Consider the following 19,998-nt stretch of genomic DNA (forward strand, 5'->3'; position numbering starts at 1 on the left):
AATCTATAGAAATACAGTAGGTCCAACTTCCAAGAGAAATCCAATAAACCAACTACAAAGTTCCGTGCAAAGCAGGATTTATTTTCTTATTGCAGGTAGCTCCTGGTTCCAGCCTTCTCAGGGTCTGTATAAGACCACCTATGTTCATGTTAAATCACGTGGGTGAGAGGATGTAAATGAGTCTGTTGCTTTTTCTTTAGAATTCACAGGCCGTCTCTTGACGCCATGCTGTCAGATGTTCTTATGTCGAGTGGTACAAGGTTAGATCCTACTCTGATTCTTGGTAAACAACATAATTATATAGGAAGCAGCCATTGGTACACATTGGTGAATTTTACAACAGATGGTGCTCTGAGTTGTGGTTGGGGGCGGAGATTGTCGCCCCCCCCCCCCCCCCCCCCCCCCCCTCCCCCCAGTGATGGGCGTGGGCAGCCTTAAGGCCAAAGAATATCTACTTACACACCTACTAGCCGATTGATTGTCCCCACATCTCAAGTCGGCTGATCTGTTTGCCCAGTTGAGACTGTCCCCCCCAGGGAAACTGCTGTGTTTCCAGATCTTGGGGTGAGTCTTTGCACGGCTGCAGAGGTAGGGTTAGGGGGAACATGGTACGATTCGGCCACCTGTCATCCTGGCACAGCTGGGACGTCCTGCATTTGGCTCCTGACAGTAACCTGGATGGTGAGGGAGGCCCCCAGAAGGCCCCTGTCCCCACGCAGTACCAGGTAAGGGGGGCCCTGGGGATGGCCATTGGGGGGGGGGGCTGCTTTGGAGAGGGACGCAGATTCTCAAACAATGGAGAAGTTCCACAGTGGTTCAGCGGCTCCTGCCATTGCCAGGTTTTCTTTTTTTCCTCCAGACCTTTGGCTTTATTCTTTTACATTTCAAATCAATTTAATCTGTCTTGTAAGCCGTCTTTTTAATATCAGAGATGCAGAGCTGCCTTTTCACAGCACGATTCGAATGTGTGGAGGGCAGAATTTTTGCCCCTTTCATTGCTATAGGAGACCCTTTAATGCCACTTGAGTTGGATTTGTAACCCAGTTTCCCTTTTTGCGAGTGTTTCCGAGTTCCGCCGGAGATAATGCATGCTGCGGTGAGTGAAAGCGGAGCGATAAGGCCGGCCTACGCGAAACGGAAAGTTTATATCGAGCATGTGTGTGTAGGAACTTACCATGATGTTTCGCTGATGACGCGGAGAATAATCTCAATCAGGCCTGCAAAGTGCTTCCCTGCTGCCATTGTCCCGTCGCTGATTTATCAAGCACGCCGATCTCCAGTGTTTTGAATACTCCTTTGTTCCTCCACCTATACTTCAGTGGCTAATGTGGACGTCGGCACAGTTGCTCCTTTGACTGATTTGTTCCGCTGATTTTAATTGTCCGGCAGCCTTGTTTACCAATGGGATTCATGAAGCGTGCTGGTCCTTTCTGGTGTACCATGGCTCCAGTGTGTGTGTGTGATTTGTGTTGGGATTGAGGGACTCTGAGTTTATCGCAACACCTTGTTCCCACCATTTATCTAAATGTTGGATTAACTGGCCGCCTTAATTCCTAAATAACCCAGTGTGACACCGTGGGCTGCTCTTCTGTAATTGCCTTAGCGATGAAATAATTCAAGCTACACAGACAGAAGCCTTCAGTGCTTTATAAAGTCTGATGCACAATGGAGTTCAGATCGCATTTAGTTTAAGGGCATATAAAAGAACCCCTGGTGTTGGACCCCGAAAGCATGCACTTGTGCTGTAGTCTACATGTAGCTAGTACTGATAGCAGAAAAGCAGAAATTGCAGGAGTTAAAGGGTTCAGTTGTGCTTAGATGCCATATTTAAAGTTGTCATTTATACCCAGGGCAGATGTTTATAGTCTGGACTGCAGGGTTTCAAGAATTAGTGAATTTAAATTTTTTTTTTTCTTTTTATGTGTGAATTGGCAATATGGAATTTTCAGACTGACTGACGTTTGACCCTTCCTGTTATTGGACCGTAAAACGGCTTTAGCGACGGTGGCTTTTGGAGCCCGTCCGTCAGCCCTGGCTGGAGGGAGATTAGCGCCAGGAGGAAGTCTGGCTGTTCCAGTCTCTTCCTGGCTTTGTACAGCCAGCCCCAGCTGACTTGGGGAACTTTGTGATGCCCTGAATCTTCATCAGAGTAGTGAAATGTTATTCACTGGAAAAGGTAGACAGCGAGATGAAGACGGGCGCACAGTGCTGAAGGTGCTGATCTGTCTGATCTGTTGCCTGATGTTTGGTCTGTTGCTGTTTTGCCTCAGTTTCATGGGCAAAGGTGTGTGTGTGTGTGTGTGTGTGTGTGTGTGTGTGTGTGCCATGTCAATACATGGGGGGGGGGGGGTGCAGAGGCGGTAACCAACTCAGTGGAAAAGATGGGGAAAGTCCAACAGCTTCATAGGGAAATGAGGCTCTTAAAATCAAAGGAAGGGGGGGGGTGATGTCAGGTCAAGGAAACAGAATGGCGGGGAGGGACAACATTTGGCTTGTGTAGCACCAGAATGTCTCCTGAGTGTGCTGTTGCCCTGGCCCCGCCTCCTGTTTGTGGATGGTACGCCCTCAGCCCCGCCTCCTCTTTCCTGCTGTCACGCCCTCAGCCCCGCCTCCTCTTTCCTGCTGTCACAATGGGCAGGATCTGCCTGTTGCTATGACACTAGGACAGTCCCTCTCAGCAATGCGGGCATGCAAGGCTCAGTTGGACATCTCGCAGTACGGGGTAATTGATGCACGTGTACCAGGGAGACAGAAAGGAGTTAAGGACGTGCTACCAGACCCCTGGATGTGGTTCTTTGGTCCAAGATATCTTGCTCCTCATTGGTCGAGAGTATTCCGGCACTTCTTCCATCCTGTTTATTGGGATATTCATTCTGCTGAAGCCTGGGTAGTGAGAGATTGAGTTTGCGGCTGTTTTTGAGAGTGGATCCCAGTCTACAACAGCTGGGTCCACCGCAAGCTGAGCTGGAGAATTACCATGGTCTTTGCGGCTTTCAACATGCCTTTGGCTTCTATGGTGAGTACAGCTGACTTACTTCCTCCTCCCATCTTATTTTATGAAATTTGCCAATCAATACTCAAAAAGCCACAACGGACTATAGGGTAACAGCTATAGCATAATGATTGCATGATTGGTGCTATTTCATTAATGCTCTGCTTTCGCTCTGCGTTCTGCTGGTTACTCTGCTTTTGCACCGGTGAGTTTCCATGGCTAGCTGGTCAGAGCATACTCTCCGGATAATGTCTGCCTAATTCAGCATCCAAGAAACGCGTATTCCCTACAAGCTAATCAGGACTCAGGCGGCACATTTTGAGTAAAGCTACAGGAAATTGCCCATTGTCAACAGCTCGGGCTTCCAGAGTCCTTCCCGTCCCCAAACGGACACCTGCAAGCTTATCTCACAGTCCAGGATTCCTGAGACTGAATTGGTTAGTCTGTGCTCTTACAGAAGGGGGTTGGCCAGCTGAACCAGGAGACTGGAGAAATAAAAGCTGCAAACTTTTATAAGGACACTTGTCTCGTAAGGACACAATGAAGCCCCCAGCCTTTCGCTCTTCAAGTCAGATGGGTGGTGGATCCCCAGAAAGTGGAAGGAATTTGTCTTTTTCGTTTGTTTTTTGGAGCTTGTTTTTGTCTTGGCATAGCTGTGCCTTAGTCTTATTTATCAGTAGGACCCTTTATTAGATTTTCTAAATATCAACAGGGCTGTAGGTTATGAGAAGTAGGACAGCTAATGAATGTGTTGCCCCCTTGACTTCATTGTGTTTCTTCCACAAAACCGGTTCACAGCTCTGCAGGGGGAGCTCTGCCTCGGAGCCCCGGGGTGCAGAGAGCGGGTCAAGAGAGCTTACATCCCACTGTGCGTTCTGTTCCCCTTCGACCTCTGTGCTGTCCCAGCAGCCGGCCTCACTTCAGGCTGAGCTGCCATTGCTTACACACGATAAAAACCCGCTCACGCCACTGCTGGTAACATGTGCCATTTTCAGGTCAGGGTCCTTCCAGGTAAAGGGTGCCATTTTCAGGAATCGTGTTTGTGGAGGTGACTGTGGTGATCTTGCAATTCAACAATGCTGTCTGGAAATCCCCCCCCCCATGTTGTTTTGGGAGTAGATTGCAAACCTGTAAAATGAAGCCAGCCTTTAGCATGTCCTTGTTCCTGAGTCCCTGACTGTAGACCTTTCCATTGTAATGATTCTCCTGCTGCATTTTCACTCTATGACCCAAATATTGCAGACAAACAGAACTCCTAACTTACACATCACAATACTCTATTTCCTTATTCAGGTGGGTGCCGGTGTCCTGATATTTCTGAGAACAAATGAATCTGAAAATGATGCCTGAACCATAGTTTTTAGATCAGAAGATTGTGCTTTATTAGCACTGGAAAATTTTGTGTTTCTGTAACAGTTTGTAATGGAGGAACAATATACATAGGACAATGGGAGAGTGTTGGTTTGTACTGGTGAGAAGGCGTAATAGATGATGTAATGGATGTCTCATCTCTGTGTCTCCCCTTACATTCCTTTTCCTTGTTAGTCTTCCTAATGAAGTCATTCTTCACTTGGGAGCTATCACCACCCCTACCCCAAGCCCCAACTCATTCCGCAACTATCTTTTTCATTCTGGAACTCCTGTATTTTTTTTTCCTTCTCTGTTCCATGTCCTCCTCCTGTGTTACTCATATAGCATCTTACTTAAGGATCACATCTGGGTTTTCTGTCATGCAAGTGTACTCGAGCAATAAATGTCCCGTCACTTTAAGAAATTGACTCCGTTTCCTTTTTGTCTGTCCTGCCATCTCTCGAGGTCAGGACCGCCGCTCAGGGGGTGCCGTCTCTCGCTCCTATTGTCCTATTGATGTCATTTTCGTCTGCTCCGGAATGCTCTCTTCCTTCCCCTGTGTTCGCCCCCTACTGACAGACCCATCTGATTGCGACCAGTCCTGTTCTCGTTGATGTCACGTTAAACCTGTTAACCCCTTCCTTCCTTCCCTCAGCCACTTCAGGGTCAAGCTCGGCCCAGGAAGAACTTGCCAGCCTTCCTGGGCGATGCCAGCATCCCGTACTCGGACGCTGGGCCCCAGCTGCCCATTGTCGGCACCCCCTCCCTGAACCAGGAGAGCCGAAAGAACCGGACCACCGGCCGACTCAGTGTCTTCTTCGGCACCGGCACAGGCACGAATACAATTGGCAAGGTGAGTGAAGTCTGTTTATCTAATGACCTATCTTGAGGACCTCCTGCTTTGAGATCATTTCCTTCAAGTTTATTAGTAGCGGAATGCTTTTCGGGGATTACATTTAGTGAATTGGGTTCCAGTCTGGTGGTCAGTTATTTCACCCAAAGATACTGTGTTGCATGCTTTTTGTTTGGATTTTGGAAGTGTTTCAGACCCATAAGTATGAACATACCAGTGTATAAAGGGATTTTTAGGTCATCTGTAAATCCTGCTCTGTTGACATCTGAGAGATAAAAACAGAAGAGAAAGTCAACGAATGACCCTAGGGGCTTCACTGGGATCTTAAGACATCGGCCGCTTAGCCCAGAGACCTAGTCTGTCTGAGGTTCATCATATTGAATTCTTTGGGGAATCGTTTCAGGAAATGCAGACCTGGACTAGGGACCAGTGTGATGTATGGAATTCTCAAACGGAGAGACTGGTTGTTAAAACATCTGAGCTGGACAAATATCGGGGTTTGTCTGGGCTTATGGGTTATTCGGGGCTACAGCTCATGACATGCCCCCCCCCCCATCAGGAGGTGGAACGAGTGGAGCAGCTACAGAACAAGCTGCACTCCTACACACTGTTCGGCCTGCCCAAGGTGCCCCCCCAGATTACCTTTCACCAGGACTCTTGGGAGGAGGAATGGGAGATCAACCTTTCCTTGGAGGACAGCTGGCAACAGTTGCTGGATAACCCTAAGGTATGGAGACCCCCCCCGGCGGCACACCTACACACAGAACCATAATGTGCGTACAGGCCTGAACACATCATACCCAACCCAACTCCCAGGAATCTCATCAGCGTTCTACACCCCCCCCCCCCGCCACAACCCTTATATTCCAGCAGCCACAAGTATGAGCAGCACTTGGCCTGTAGTAAAGGCTGGCAGTCCAAATGGTCCAACCACAAACCCCCCCCCCCCAAGACCACAAATGCTTCAGCGTGTTTACAGCCTTCGCCTCGGTTCATGTGGTCTTGAGTAAAATCGCAAGCATCCTGCCTAATGGCCTCTCGCCCAATCAGGCGATGCCTCTATTAAAGGTGGCGTATCTGTAGTAATGGCGGCGGGCGGAGCTGAGCATCCTGCCTAATGGCCTCTCGCCCAATCAGGCGATGCCTCTATTAAAGGTGGCGTATCTGTAGTAATGGCGGCGGGCGGAGCTGAGCATCCTGCCTAATGGCTTCTCGCCCAATCAGGCGATGCCTCTATTAAAGGTGGCGTATCTGTAGTAATGGCGGCGGGCGGAGCTGAGCATCCTGCCTAATGGCTTCTCGCCCAATCAGGCGATGCCTCTATTAAAGGTGGCGTATCTGTAGTAATGGCGGCGGGCGGAGCTGAGCATTGTCGTCGAGCTTTTTACGCATCTCTTTCCTCTCCTTTATAGAGCCAAAATCAGTCCAGTGCGTTGCCTCATGATCCCGTATAATTTATTTTTTATATATATATGCCACACTGAGCCTAACAAAATTGCAGCTGCAAAAAAGACGCAGGGTGGCACAGGTGTGTGTGTGTGACGCTCCGCGCGCGTGTCTGTCTCCTCATCTTTCGCAGTCGCTGAGCAAGTGGCAGGTCCACCAGCAGGAGGCGATCTGGGAGCTGCTGCAGACCGAGGCCACCTACATCAAGAAGCTGAGGGTCATCACCGATGTGAGCATCTCCAACTCGGCCTTACAGCATGTACATGTGTCCTCAAAAGGGGGGACTTAACTTAGGTTTTAATAGCAAATAAGGTCATTATCTTTAATGGTTTTGGAGAGGTGGCTGTTGGGGAGCCCCCTAACCCGATGACCCCCCCTAACCCGATGACCCCCCTAACCCGATGACCCCCCTAACCCGATGACCCCCCTAACCCGATGACCCCCCCTAACCCGATGAGCGGAGACGTCACTTTCATTTCCATAGTGGGTTTCCATTATGGGATTTCACTACAAATCTCCTGGAAATCTTTGGTTCCTACGTTTATTTTGCTACCTAGTTTAGTCAGATTTTTTGTAGGCTTCTCTGAGAAAATTGAGGGTGATATTGACTAGTATTTTTTGGCGAATCATTACATTTCAGTGGATGATTTCTAAACAAGCCATTGTTTGGCAAAATAAGAAAAATCCTTTTGTCATGAAAAAAGTATTTTAATGTATTTAAATTTCTTGCCTGAGAAATTCGTTGAATCTGAAGCGTTTTGGGCCATTCAGAGCATTTACCTGCCGGTCCCAAGTTACAAGGACATTTTCTCTCCTTTTATGGAAACACCAGCTGATGTTCTTGGCTTCTTCTCCAGCTCTTAATTTCCGTCTCCCCCACCCAGCTTTTCTACAGCTGCCTGCTGAACCTTCAGGACAGCAAACTCCTCCAGGAGGTGAACCCCATACGCCTCTTCAGCAACATCCAGGACATCGTGCGGCTGCACACGGCGCTGTGGGCCGAGGTCATGCTGCCCGCCGTGGAAAAGGCTCGTCAGGCCCGCACACTGCTGGACCCCGCACACCTGGAGGAGGGCTTCCGCACCGTAAGCAGCGCCCACACGCTCGCGTCCCACAAACACAGTGCCTCTCTAATCAGTAGGACTTTGTGTGTGTGTGTGTGTGTGTGTGTGTGTGTGTGTGTGTCATCTCTTAGGACAGGGGTGGCCAATCTTATTCGCAAAGGGCCGCTGTGTGTGCGGGTTTTCGCTGCAACTCCCTAATTAGATTACTAATTAGTGGACTGATTGGCTGAAGAGTCCTCACACCTGGGTTTGAACAGCTGACCTACAGGTTATCCCAAAACCCTGCACACACCGGCCCTTTGCGGAGAAGATTGGCCCCCCCTGGTGTAGGACATGCTTTGTAGAATAATATGTTTACATGCATCTTCCTACTGCTTATCTAGCTTGAGTTCTCCATGACCCTGTAGCATATCCCAGGTAGCCTAAGGTACGCCCTGGATGGGGTGGGTGTGTGGTTACGACACTCTGCCTATGTTCAGGTTACCTGTTCAAATCCCAGAAATGTCTCTGCTAAATAAAAAGAAATGTCTATTCTGATTCGTGGCGCAATTGCAAAATAGCACAATATGGCCAATTTGAAAATACCAGCTCACTTGAATTCATGTTGTTAAATTACAAGATCAAGCAGGAATGACACAAGGAGTACTGCACAAAGCTGGGGGCGGCGTTTGAGCCCCCTACCTTGGAAATACGAGCCACTGTGCCGCCCCAAATAATGTGTGCGGGCAGCCCCAGGTTTAAGAACGTCCGACTTTCAGACTGCTGCAGAGCCTGTTATATTGAGAATTCGGGTTAAATACAACGATTCGTAATAACGAACGCACACGCTAGTGTGTGAAACACTGGACGCCTTCACTGGTGCCTCAGCTGGATGTACAGTTACCGTATGTAGTTACTTGTATTATTATTGCATAATTATAGGCTGTATTATCATTTTTCAGACTTGCCTCCAAATTGGGCTTAATGACATACTTGGGGAACGACACTCGTTTGTAACCTGGAGGCTGGATATTCGATAGTTAGTTTGCATAGTATGGTGGGATTTGAGGTGCCTGTACCTATAGTGGTTTGGACTGACACAGCTAAGTTTGAGATGAGTCTCCTCTGCGACTCGCGGACTCAGTCCCCCTTGGCTGGATGTGACCCGCTTGTACCCACGTGTGCAGATCGACGTCCGATTCAAGCCCTACATCCAGTACTGCATGGAGGAGGAGGCCTGCATGGAGTACATGAAGAGCCTGCTGAGGGACAATGAGCCCTTCAGGATGTACGTGACGGTGAGTCCTCCAGCCCGCCTGCTCGGCACGGCGCCCTTGGCTCCCTGCCATGTACGGTACGCGGCGTCACGAAGTGACGATCCTCTCAAACCCACAGGATTGATGTTGGGGTACTAAAGACAATCTACGTAACGGAGATGAACATTTCTATGCAGTTATCAACAATTTAAGGGAAGTAGTGACAGAGGAGATAACTGATACCAATATAAAATAACAAAAACAAACATTTCATGTTAGCAAATGATGGCACTATATAACTCTGGGAAGTTAGGGCATGGAACACAATTAAATTTAATCCTGTCAGGACTTTGCAATGGTTCATGCTTCTAGTGGTTCTTTGGGGGGTGGGGGGGGGGGGTTATGGTGTGTCCTGTCCAGATGTTGACCCCCCAGCCCCCTTTCCCTCGCAGTGGGCTGAGACGCACAAGCAGTGTAACCGACTGAAGCTGACTGACATGGTAGTGAAGCCGCACCAGAGGCTGACCAAGTACCCCCTGCTGCTGAAGAGCGTGCTGAAGAAGACGGACGAGCCGGCCGGCCGCGAGGTCCTCAGCGGCATGGTGAGCGGGGGGGCCGCCGTGCAGCCATTCACATTTACAGCATTTGCATTTATTCATAGAGCCAATCCTTTAAAGTGGGCAGATAGCACATAACTGTTCCAGAGGCCCTGTTTGGATTCATGCTCTGGTGCATGGTATTTGGTTGCATTTACATTTACTGCCTTTATTGTATTGCGCTATTTTGACTTTATGATAACGGTATGATAGTGATAAAGAATAATAGCTAGAAGATTTTATGGGAAAAATTCTTGAGTGTATATGGGACAAGGAGCCCATGCTTTCTGTGTGTGTATGAGTCAGGGGTGTTTACAGGCCCAGCTGAAAGCTGATTGGCTCCCGGAATGCCTCCTTTCCCGCTACTCACCAATACAAAATGTCATTGGCTGATGAGATGCTTTTTTTTTTTTTTTTTTTTTAGAATTGTGCCTGGTATGTGTGTATGCTTACCCTGTATTGAACTGAGGATGGCGCCCCCTACAGGTGGCCTCGGTCGAGGCCTTTATCAACAGCGTGGACAGTCAGATGCGGCAGCGGCAGGAGCATAAAAAACTGGCCTCCATCTCGAGCCGCATCGAGTCCTATGAGGCCGTGGATGGGGGCGGCGAGGAGGTTGAGAAGGTAAGGGGGAAACGCAGTCATGAACATGGCGTCAGGCTGGCTGTGTTTCCATGGAAACCAAGCTCAGTCTCTCCCCCTACAGATCCTGCGAGAGTACAACTGCTTCGACCTGATGGCCCCCATGAAGGGGACACCGCCAGGGGAGACGCGGCAGCTGCACATGGAGGGACCGCTGCGCATGAAGGAGGGGAAGGACAGCAGGGTGAGGAGGCCGGCTGCCCCCTGCTGGCCACAAGCCGTCACAACACTAAATATTAAATTAATCCCTTATTTAGGAGATACTGAAACTGCATGTTATGCTAATCGATTAGCCTAGCCATGATCTTCTAGCTCTTCTGGGGGGGGGTGGTGGTGAGTTTTTTCAAGTGGGGCCTCAGAAACAAGGCACCTGCCCCCTGGCAGCCTGTGGGACGGAGGATAATAGACACACAACGTAATGAAAGCTGTGTTGCTGTGTTCGCGCGATTAATCGCACAAGCCTAGCCGAAGGTTGAGATCAGGCCGTTTCATGTTGAGTAAGCTTCAGGGTAACAAGCCACGGAATCCTAACTGCTGTATCTCCCCCCCCCCACACAGATGGATGTTCACTGCTTCCTGTTCACCGACATGCTGCTGATCACCAAGCCAGTAAAGCGTGAGAAGGTTAAAGTCATCCGCCAGCCCCTGTTCATCCACAACATGGTGTGTAAGGAGCTGAAGGACACTGGTGAGTGTGTGCCCCCCCCCCCACGCCCCCCAATTCCACCACAGCTAGTAAAATAAGCTTATAGAAAAGCATAAGAACATAACTAAGTCCTGCGCTCTGCTGCTCTGCGTGGCTCGGTTTCAACTTTTGACCTATTTTCAGTTAAATGTTTTCAGTGAACAGCCATGACTATAGCTAAGACAACTTTAGCAAAGAGGTAAATGAATAGTTTATTTTAATGACTTTGCAGTTTTTACAAATCAAACAGACAGGCACATTAAAATAAAAATGGCTGAGTAATGTAAGCCGAGGCCTCATTTGATGACGGGGGGGTCTGACGTGTCGCTGACTGTTCCCTCCCCAGGCTCCTTCCTCGTCATCTACCTCAACGAGTTCGGCAACGCGGTGGCCGCCTACTCCTTCCAGGCCAACAGCACCACCCAGGGGCGGAGCTGGACAGACGCCATCTGTAACGTCCGGGTACGTCGGTTCTCTCCTGCATATCAGCTCCTCTGACCACCGGCACCCTTTTCATGACACACTAGGGTAGCGCAGGAATCGCCACCTTCCTTGGCCAACCCTGGCACGTGCTTTTCCACGTCGCCGTGACGCATTCGGCGCGTCGGTGACGAGGCGGCATCCCGCCCTCTTGCCCGCCGGCGTCTGACTGTCATTTTCATGTGACAGAACCAGCTCCAGAAGCTTCACTCCGAGGAGCTCCGGCGGAAGCAGAAGCAAGCCGGGGGCGTAGCGGAGGAGGAGGAGGAAGAGAGCAGTAACTCCACGGCCAGCTCCCCCTGCCTGCGGCACAAGGACCATCAGGCTGAAAGGTAATGCCTTCTGAGCCCAGAATCGCTGCCAGCGGAGGGATAGGAGATAGGGACAGTCAGTCAGTCAATAAATCAATCAATCAGTGTATCAATCAAACACTAAAAATGTATCTATCATATGCAAAACAGAACAGCATACAGCAGTAGGTGAAGGCAAGTAGGTTACAATTTGATATTTAACTAAAACGTAAGTTTGAGGATAAGAATGTACAGTGATAACAGATAGGATGTGCAGTTGGAGAGCACAGAAGGCTCTTGGTCTGTAGCACCTTTTGCATGCTATTCGGTGAAGTCTGTGCCCTCATTCCTACAGCCAATCAGACGGCTCCACCGAGACCCTATCCGTGGCGGTCATGGAAGACGGCGGCGACTCGTCATCGCAGGAAGCGATCCCAAACGGCTCTGCAGATGAGGCCTCCCTGGTCGGGGTTGACGTATGCAGCTCCGGATTGATGGCCGTAGAGTCCCACCGTGAGAGACTGCAGACCGACAGCCTGGATGTGCCAGGGACGGCGGATCGCTCCATGTCCATAGACAGCGCCTATGGCACGCTGTCGCCAGAGTCCCTGCTCCGACAGCTGTCCCTGAGGGAGAGGCCTGGCCAGGGAGAGGAGGATGAGGAGGACACGGAGGGTGAGGCGGAGGAGACGGAGGGCGAGGAGCTGGTGGAGGAGTCAGACGAGGAGGATCCCACCCGCATGGGTTCCCAGCTCTCTGTCACCGACTCCGTCAAGCTGCGGCGCTGCACACCAGTGCAGAAACACCAGCGCTGTCTACAGAACCTCGCCATCAAGTGCCACTCCGAGGACAACCTGCTGCAGCGGACGCAGGGAGGCGTGGAGGCACGCTGCAGCGCCGGCAACGTGATGAGGACACGGCTCGCCAACAGGAGGGCCGGCCTCATCCACAGCAGAAGCTTGTCGCAACTCAACAAGCAGGACTTCCTGTTCCAGGCTGAGCACGCAGACTCCGCTGAGGACCTGTCCGCTAGATGCGACAGCTCAGGCGCTTTAACGGACACCTCGGAGTGCACGGACTCTCGGCAGGTTCAGAGTACCCTGACTGGGTCGGACGGCGAGATGACGTCCTCATTCTCCCTGGGAGAGTCGGGCGGCTCTGAGGAGCCTGAGGACACGGAGCCTGAGGTGGCCAGGAGATCGCCGATGCAGCAGCACAAGAAGCTGACCCTGGCGCATCTGTACCGCATACGCACCACCGTCATGCTCAACTCCACACTCTCGGCATCGTAAGTCTGCTCCTCCTCGCCACAGCACCCCCTGCTGTTGCCCTTCTGCTGCCTCCTTTTCCCCAGTACACCTTTTGCTGCTTTCATCTCTGAAACACTTTGCAGACTCGCTCCTCCCCTTCAGTCCATATTTTTAAATCTCGATAAAATTATTATTATTATTATTTTTTATAGATTGGCTTTTAGTTCTAACTGTCGATAGTTATATTATCATTTTAGTCCTTGTTGGGTGTATTGTGACTATTTACGGCGTTGTCTTATGTCTTGTTTGTGCTAATTTTGTACAGCACTTCAAAAACTTCAGTTGTTCAAGTGTTCTTTAGAAAAAAGAATTACATTACATTACTTTACGTTACATTACATTGCTTTCCTCAGTTGTATCCTTCTGCTGAAGCACTATCAAACTTAGTCCCAGAGCACTAGAGTGTTTGTGGTCACATGACTGTCACATGACTGCCAGACCGTGAGAAGAAAGCAGTACCGTTAGCTAACTGGCTGTTATACTGCCCCTTGTGCCCCATCAATGCAGGGTACTTTTATTTAGACTTTTGTCCTGGAAAGGGTGTGGAAAGCTTACGCGTGACCTGCCAAGTCATTGTCTTGACGCTGGTCTGTGATCTAACGGCATATTGCCCTGGTCTCCACCCTTTCTGAGAAACGCGATGACAGTTCCTCCATCACAAAAGGCTTAGTGTCACGATGACACACTGCACTTTTGAAGCGATGCTTCAATAGATATTTCTCATTTCACAACATGATCCCGTCTATGTCCTTTGCAACATAGTTTCCCAAGTATTTTTGTTTTCCCATTAAGCTGTAAAAATATTCACACATTTCTGTTAATACATTGCTAGTTGCTATATATTCAGACATTCTTTTGATTTGCTTGCCTCTGTCTGTCTCTGCTCCTTGTTTCATCCTGATCCATGTCCTTAAGTAACATACCTGTGTCTCAACCTGTTGCATATTGTTCCTCTGCTTCAGAAAAAAATGTTCCTAAGTAAGCAAATTAGTGCATATTTTAACATCAAATCGCTTCTGATCTTTTCTTAGGGAAGTGTAGCATTCCCAGTTATCTCCTGCTCCGGACATGGATCTGCACTACTGGGGCTCACCATCCAGTGGGATCAAGTTCCCTGCAACGCCAACGCTTCCTTAAGTTAGATCTTGTGCTGCATCCTCCCGTACCTGAGACTGAGAGACCACCGGAAACCTGATCTGGACTGTTTCTTCTGAGTACAGCCTCATGGTTGTGACAGCAGCAGCACTGGTTTCCACTGTGTTCTCTCGCGTAAGACTTTGTAGTTTGCCAGGAAAGGGAGTACAGTATTGTTTTGCACTTAGTAGGTTTAAATTTGTAGAGGAGAAGTTGCTCCAGGTCTTCAAGCAGCCTGGAACATAAACATGTTGGGATTAGAAATGGGAGGCTGATCATGAGCGCCTTGCGCCCTCGCTGTTGACCTCTGACCTGAGAGGCGCCAGCTGCTCATGGATAACTTGGGAGGAACGGACTGAGCACGCGTGGACCCTGATGCCCACGGACTCCGAAAAGGATGCGAGGAGTCGAAACTCGTGAACGACCGTGATACCATAGTCCTGCAGCAACTCTGACTTCTCTGTGCTCCTTCGAAAAAAAAAAAAAATTTGTCGTGGTGGAAGAAAAAAAAAAAAAAAACACATGGCTCTTCTCAAAAGAAAAGGGGAATATTAGTGATTTATCTGCGGAACTGATGATATGTATAGCTGGTTGTGTGCCTCTTTATGAAAGGGAGATAAACAAAATTTCATAGACCGTCGATTGGTGGAGTATGCTAGCATGCCCAAAGATGTACAGATTAAAAATGCACATTCAGGAAAAATATATCAGTGGCAGTAACTAAGAGTACATCAGGAGAAAGTGTTCATAGACAGTCTCAGTCAGAGGTTAACAAAAAGCACTGATGAGTCAATCAGAGGTTAAACTTCTGTTAATCTAACACTAATTTTGAATAATGGATCAAAGTGTGCGTTATGTTTAGCATGTGATCCGTTTGCTTCCCAGACTCCACCACGTGAGTATACATGGCAGGTGTAAGGACTGCTGACCGAAAGATTGTGGACAGCCAGTTTAACATCCTGCCACCCAGTGGCCAAACAGGGTATAGCAGAATATATCTTTTATCTGCATGTATAAAAATGTGTGTAGCGCTGCCCTGGCACAACACTAGTACTCAGCCAGGGCTCTTACAGTGCCAGCTGTGCTCTGGTCCCATAGGCTACATATGGGGCTCTTACCAGTGTCTTCCAGATCTGCTGTGCTGATGACAGTATTACTGTGCATGGGCCCCCTTTGCTCCCAGGAAGCTTGACGCCTGCTTTAATGTCATCGTAAGCCATGAAAGGCAACAGGTGAATACAGGTTTTCCTGAAGCATCTGCCTGAGTGCGACATTAGGGCTGGGCTTAGAGCGGAACATGTGGTCTGATTTACATTCAGTTTAATATATTTCATTGGAGGCCTACAGCCTTTACGCAAGACTGATACATTCAAGTTGAAAATTCACTTTGCTAATATACTGTACTGAAACAACCCCCTTAGCTAATCCCCTGTAATGATGCCCACAGTTAAGTTTCTTTTTGTCTTCATATTTGTTACTTTTTTTTGTGTTTGTGTCATATTTATTTAAGCTTGCTTTCTTTTATATACATATAAAAATATGGTTGATTTATTATTGGATTTTCCGTTTGTTTTGTTTTCCTTTTTGTAAAAGTTTTGTAATTGAGTCGTAATGTAATTCTTAATCTCGTGTTCAGTCCTGAATCTGATTTGAAACCCAATTAACATCTTGTTAACATGTTTTGACTTATAACAGTCATAATTTAAAAAAAAAGGTATGCCGTAATAATTTATAATGTACTGTACAGTAAACTTGGGGGCTTTCTAGAGCACAAACACATTAACTTCCCGTAAAAACGCACCTTTCTTGCACTGTGGGCTAAAGGCACGTGTCATGACACTAAGCCAGATTTTTAGTGCATTCCATTGAAATGCTTTAATTGTGAAAAACAACGCAATTGTACGAGATTTTTTTTTAATGTGTCATTGGAATTAAATGCCTAAATAGCTCTAAATTTATTTTTGGTGGAAAAGACTGAAATTGGCTATGAAGTTCTAACTGGATAATTAAAAGTTCAGAAGCGTCAGCTTTGAAAACTGATACTGTTTCCTTTGTGCTCTTTTTGTGTAGTAGAAGCAGGTCCTACGCTAAACTACTTAACCGATTGAATAATCCAACCTTGTTATAGCTGCCATTTCTGCTACTACTAGATACTGCCACTAGAGGGAGCCATTGTAGTCAAATTGTGACCAGTAAGTTTTTCTGTGCAACCTGGCTCCTTTTTTTAGTTGGTACAATAAATGAGTTGTGCTACTGAATGCAGCTGCACATATAATCGTGAAATCTGAGTATTTTAAGACTAGCACAATATACACGTAAGTGATGCAGTGGAAGAAGGTCAAATGAGGTAAAAATGCACCTTAATTTTCACATTACAGTTGAGACAATCAGGCAAAGTATTTACAGTGATTGGAGCAAAATACTTACACTTTTTATCTATTAATACCTATGTAGGCATTTACAGATTTGTCTACACATGTACAAATATAAATGTCCTTGCAAATCTCTATGGATTGATATTCAGGTACACAAATCTCCACATGCATTTGCAGATCTCTCTAGGAAGAAGTGTAGCAAAAATCATGTGTTAAAAGGCAGCCAATTGAGAGGTCCGCCTGAGTTGTAACTGATGGCTTGTCTGTATTTATCGCACTTGGAGCAAATACCTGGACTTTTTTTTTATCCCTTAATACTTAATCTTGAATCTTGAATCTTATATATGTATTTGTAGATTTGTCTATGCATTTGCAACGGATTCTGAATACACTTACAGATTCCTGTATACATTTGCAAATCTCAGTACAGATTTACAGATTCTTTTACACATCGCAACTCTCCACACACATTTGCACATAATTTGCTACAATAATAGCCCTTTACTGATTGAATAAACAGAGCTCGCTATAGCTGCCATTTCTGCTACTATTGGTTACTGCCACTAGAGGGAGCCATTGTAGTCAAATTGTGACCAGTAAGATTTTCTATGGAATCTAGCTCCTTATTGTTAGTTGATACAATAAATGAGGTGTGCTAATTGTAGTTGCACATATAATTGTGAAATCGGACTATTTTAAGACTACTAATTATGGCATCTGGATTTTTAAATTGGGAGTCATGTTCAGTACATACCCCAATTGATGTCAGTGTCCATTTGTTTTCAAACTATTTATACATGTAAGTGATGGAGTGGAAGAAGGTCAAATGAGGTAAAACTGCACCTTAATTTTCACATGAGTCTGCCCTCCACCCTCCAGGTCTCTGCTCAGTGAGGCATATCTGACTGGCTGCTCTCTGTATAGAGGAATCACTCCTCCCCTTCACAAAAATACCTTTTAGCTTCTTTCAGCTAAACCTTTTATATCATTATGTAATGTGTGACATAAGTTACAACAATATATATATTTAGCTGAAACCACGTTTCAGCTATGGCAGTCTGCCAGTCTCACACGGCACCCAAAGTACAGCAGAAGATGGGCTCGAGTAAAAGTCCCAGCTTTCATTACAACATACATTTTCTTTTCAGGTTCAGTGTGATGTTCAGCCAAACAGTCCTTGGTTTGATGTCTACTCGTGTTTGTGCTACTCTCCAAAGGAGGGAGCTCTGATCATCATTTCAGCCTTCTTCAGCCAAAAAAAGATGGCTGAAGTTTAAGTTTCTCCTTAAAACATTGCAAGATAGACTTGTATGGATTGTGCTAAAATGTAAGTCCTCTATTTTTTCAGTTCGTACATTATTCATATGGAAATTTTGAATCTGGATCCTCTGTAGGTGGTCATTGCATAGATAGAAATGTCATTTAACTCCTAATTCACTTACCAGCCATGCCCAACATACACTCACCTAAAGGATTATTAGGAACACCTGTTCAATTTCTCATTAATGCAATTATCTAATCAACCAATCACATGGCAGTTGCTTCAATGCATTTAGGGGTGTGGTCCTGGTCAAGACAATCTCCTGAACTCCAAACTGAACGTCAGAATGGGAAAGAAAGGTGATTTAAGCAATTTTGAGGGTGGCATGGTTGTTGGTGCCAGACGGGCCGGTCTGAGTATTTCACAATCTGCTCAGTTACTGGGATTTTCACGCACAACCATTTCTAGGGTTTACAAAGAATGGTGTGCAAAGGGAAAAACATCCAGTATGCGGCAGTCCTGTGGGCAAAAATGCCTTGTTGATGCTAGAGGTCAGAGGAGAATGGGCCGACTGATTCAAGCTGATAGAAGAGCAACTTTGACTGAAATAACCACTCGTTACAACCGAGGTATGCAGCAAAGCATTTGTGAAGCCACAACACGCACAACCTTGAGGCGGATGGGCTACAACAGCCGAAGACCCCACCGGGTACCACTCATCTCCACTACAAATAGGAAAAAGAGGCTACAATTTGCACAAGCTCACCAAAATTGGACAGTTGAAGACTGGAAAAATGTTGCCTGGTCTGATGAGTCTCGATTTCTGTTGAGACATTCAAATGGTAGAGTCAGAATTTGGCGTAAACAGAATGAGAACATGGATCCATCATGCCTTGTTACCACTATGCAGCTGGTGGTGGTGGTGTAATGGTGTGGGGGATGTTTTCTTGGCACACTTTAGGCCCCTTAGTGCCAATTGGGCATCGTTTAAATGCCACGGCCTACCTGAGCATTGTTTCTCACCATGTCCATCCCTTTATGACCACCATGTACCCATCCTCTGATGGCTACTTCCAGCAGGATAATGCACCATGTCACAAAGCTCGAATCATTTCAAATTGGTTTCTTGAACATAACAATGAGTTCACTGTACTAAAATGGCCCCCACAGTCACCAGATCTCAACCCGATAGAGCATCTTTGGGATGTGGTGGAACGGGAGCTTCGTGCCCTGGATGTGCATCCCACAAATCTCCATCAACTGCAAGATGCTATCCTATCAATTTGGGCCAACATTTCTAAAGAATGCTTTCAGCACCTTGTTGAATCAATGCCACGTAGAATTAAGGCAGTTCTGAAGGCGAAAGGGGGTCAAATACCGTATTAGTATGGTGTTCCTAATAATCCTTTAGGTGAGTGTATATGACTAGTGGCCTTAAAATTATACTGAGCTTGACACAAATTCTAGAGCCCCATTGTTACCACAGGCAAAAAATGGGTAAAAAAACTAACAAAGTCATTTTTAGGCTTCAGGGTTCCACTAGACTAGAAATCTTATGGCAAATCTATATGTTTCCATTATAAGCCTAAAATTAACTATATCAAAGGTGTTGGGGTAGTTTGCAAACCCTCCAGACTATTTACTAATAGAACAACTCTTACATAAATGTAAATGCGTGTGCAGATTCATCTGGAATTGAAATTCTCTCACCAGCCAGCTGACCAAGGTTGGCAACCATAGGGTTAGAACTCTCTGCACGTTTTCAGAAGATTGGTAGTTGAAATCCGGTGGGTGGAAGAGTAATTTCTATCACCCATCATCTTGAGTAACACATCTTGAGTGAAGTCCTTAACCTCAGTCACTTCAAGGACACTCCGACCTTGTTCTCTCGTCCTCACTAGGCAGAGTAATTGCAGTTATCGCGACAGCCCTAGTAGTCAGCAAAGTCCTATAACCTTCTGTCTATCCCTAGAAATAAAATTACTAAAACCTAAAGTAAAATATAACAACTAAATAGATTTACATCTTTGAAATAAAAGCTAAAGAAACCAAAATAAAAAACAATGTAAAAAGTTAATTACAAAAATCAAAACGATAAGAACTGATGCAAACACATATTCTTAAGAAGTCAAGTTCATTGCTCTTTTGAAAGGCTGAACTTGTATAATTATGCTATTATATTATTATTAAATCACAGGCATAAAATGATGTTAAAATGACAATATAATTTATCGCAATTATTTCTGAGACGAAATATCATCCAACAGAAGTAGTTTGTGCAGGGC

General features: G+C 46.7%; 1 protein-coding gene across 6 annotated transcripts in view; it reads left to right on the top strand.

The window, feature by feature from the left end:
* The window catches only part of plekhg5b (pleckstrin homology domain containing, family G (with RhoGef domain) member 5b), a 58,670-nt gene extending 42,553 nt beyond the window's left edge, over positions 1–16,117 (top strand). For all 6 annotated transcript variants that reach the window (XM_023835014.2, XM_023835015.2, XM_023835013.2 and 3 more), the window contains 13 exons: positions 4,998–5,195; positions 5,755–5,922; positions 6,775–6,870; positions 7,526–7,726; positions 8,872–8,982; positions 9,393–9,542; positions 10,023–10,160; positions 10,243–10,362; positions 10,737–10,866; positions 11,210–11,325; positions 11,533–11,675; positions 11,989–12,921; positions 13,975–16,117. In XM_023835014.2, coding sequence (XP_023690782.2) covers positions 4,998–5,195; positions 5,755–5,922; positions 6,775–6,870; positions 7,526–7,726; positions 8,872–8,982; positions 9,393–9,542; positions 10,023–10,160; positions 10,243–10,362; positions 10,737–10,866; positions 11,210–11,325; positions 11,533–11,675; positions 11,989–12,921; positions 13,975–13,984 — 2,514 coding nt within the window. In that variant the 3' untranslated portion in view covers positions 13,985–16,117. The remainder of the gene's footprint in view (positions 1–4,997; positions 5,196–5,754; positions 5,923–6,774; positions 6,871–7,525; positions 7,727–8,871; positions 8,983–9,392; positions 9,543–10,022; positions 10,161–10,242; positions 10,363–10,736; positions 10,867–11,209; positions 11,326–11,532; positions 11,676–11,988; positions 12,922–13,974) is intronic.
* The last annotated feature ends 3,881 nt before the right edge of the window (positions 16,118–19,998 follow it).

The sequence above is a fragment of the Paramormyrops kingsleyae genome, chromosome 6 (genome assembly GCF_048594095.1).
Source record: "Paramormyrops kingsleyae isolate MSU_618 chromosome 6, PKINGS_0.4, whole genome shotgun sequence".
NCBI lineage: Eukaryota > Metazoa > Chordata > Actinopteri > Osteoglossiformes > Mormyridae > Paramormyrops > Paramormyrops kingsleyae.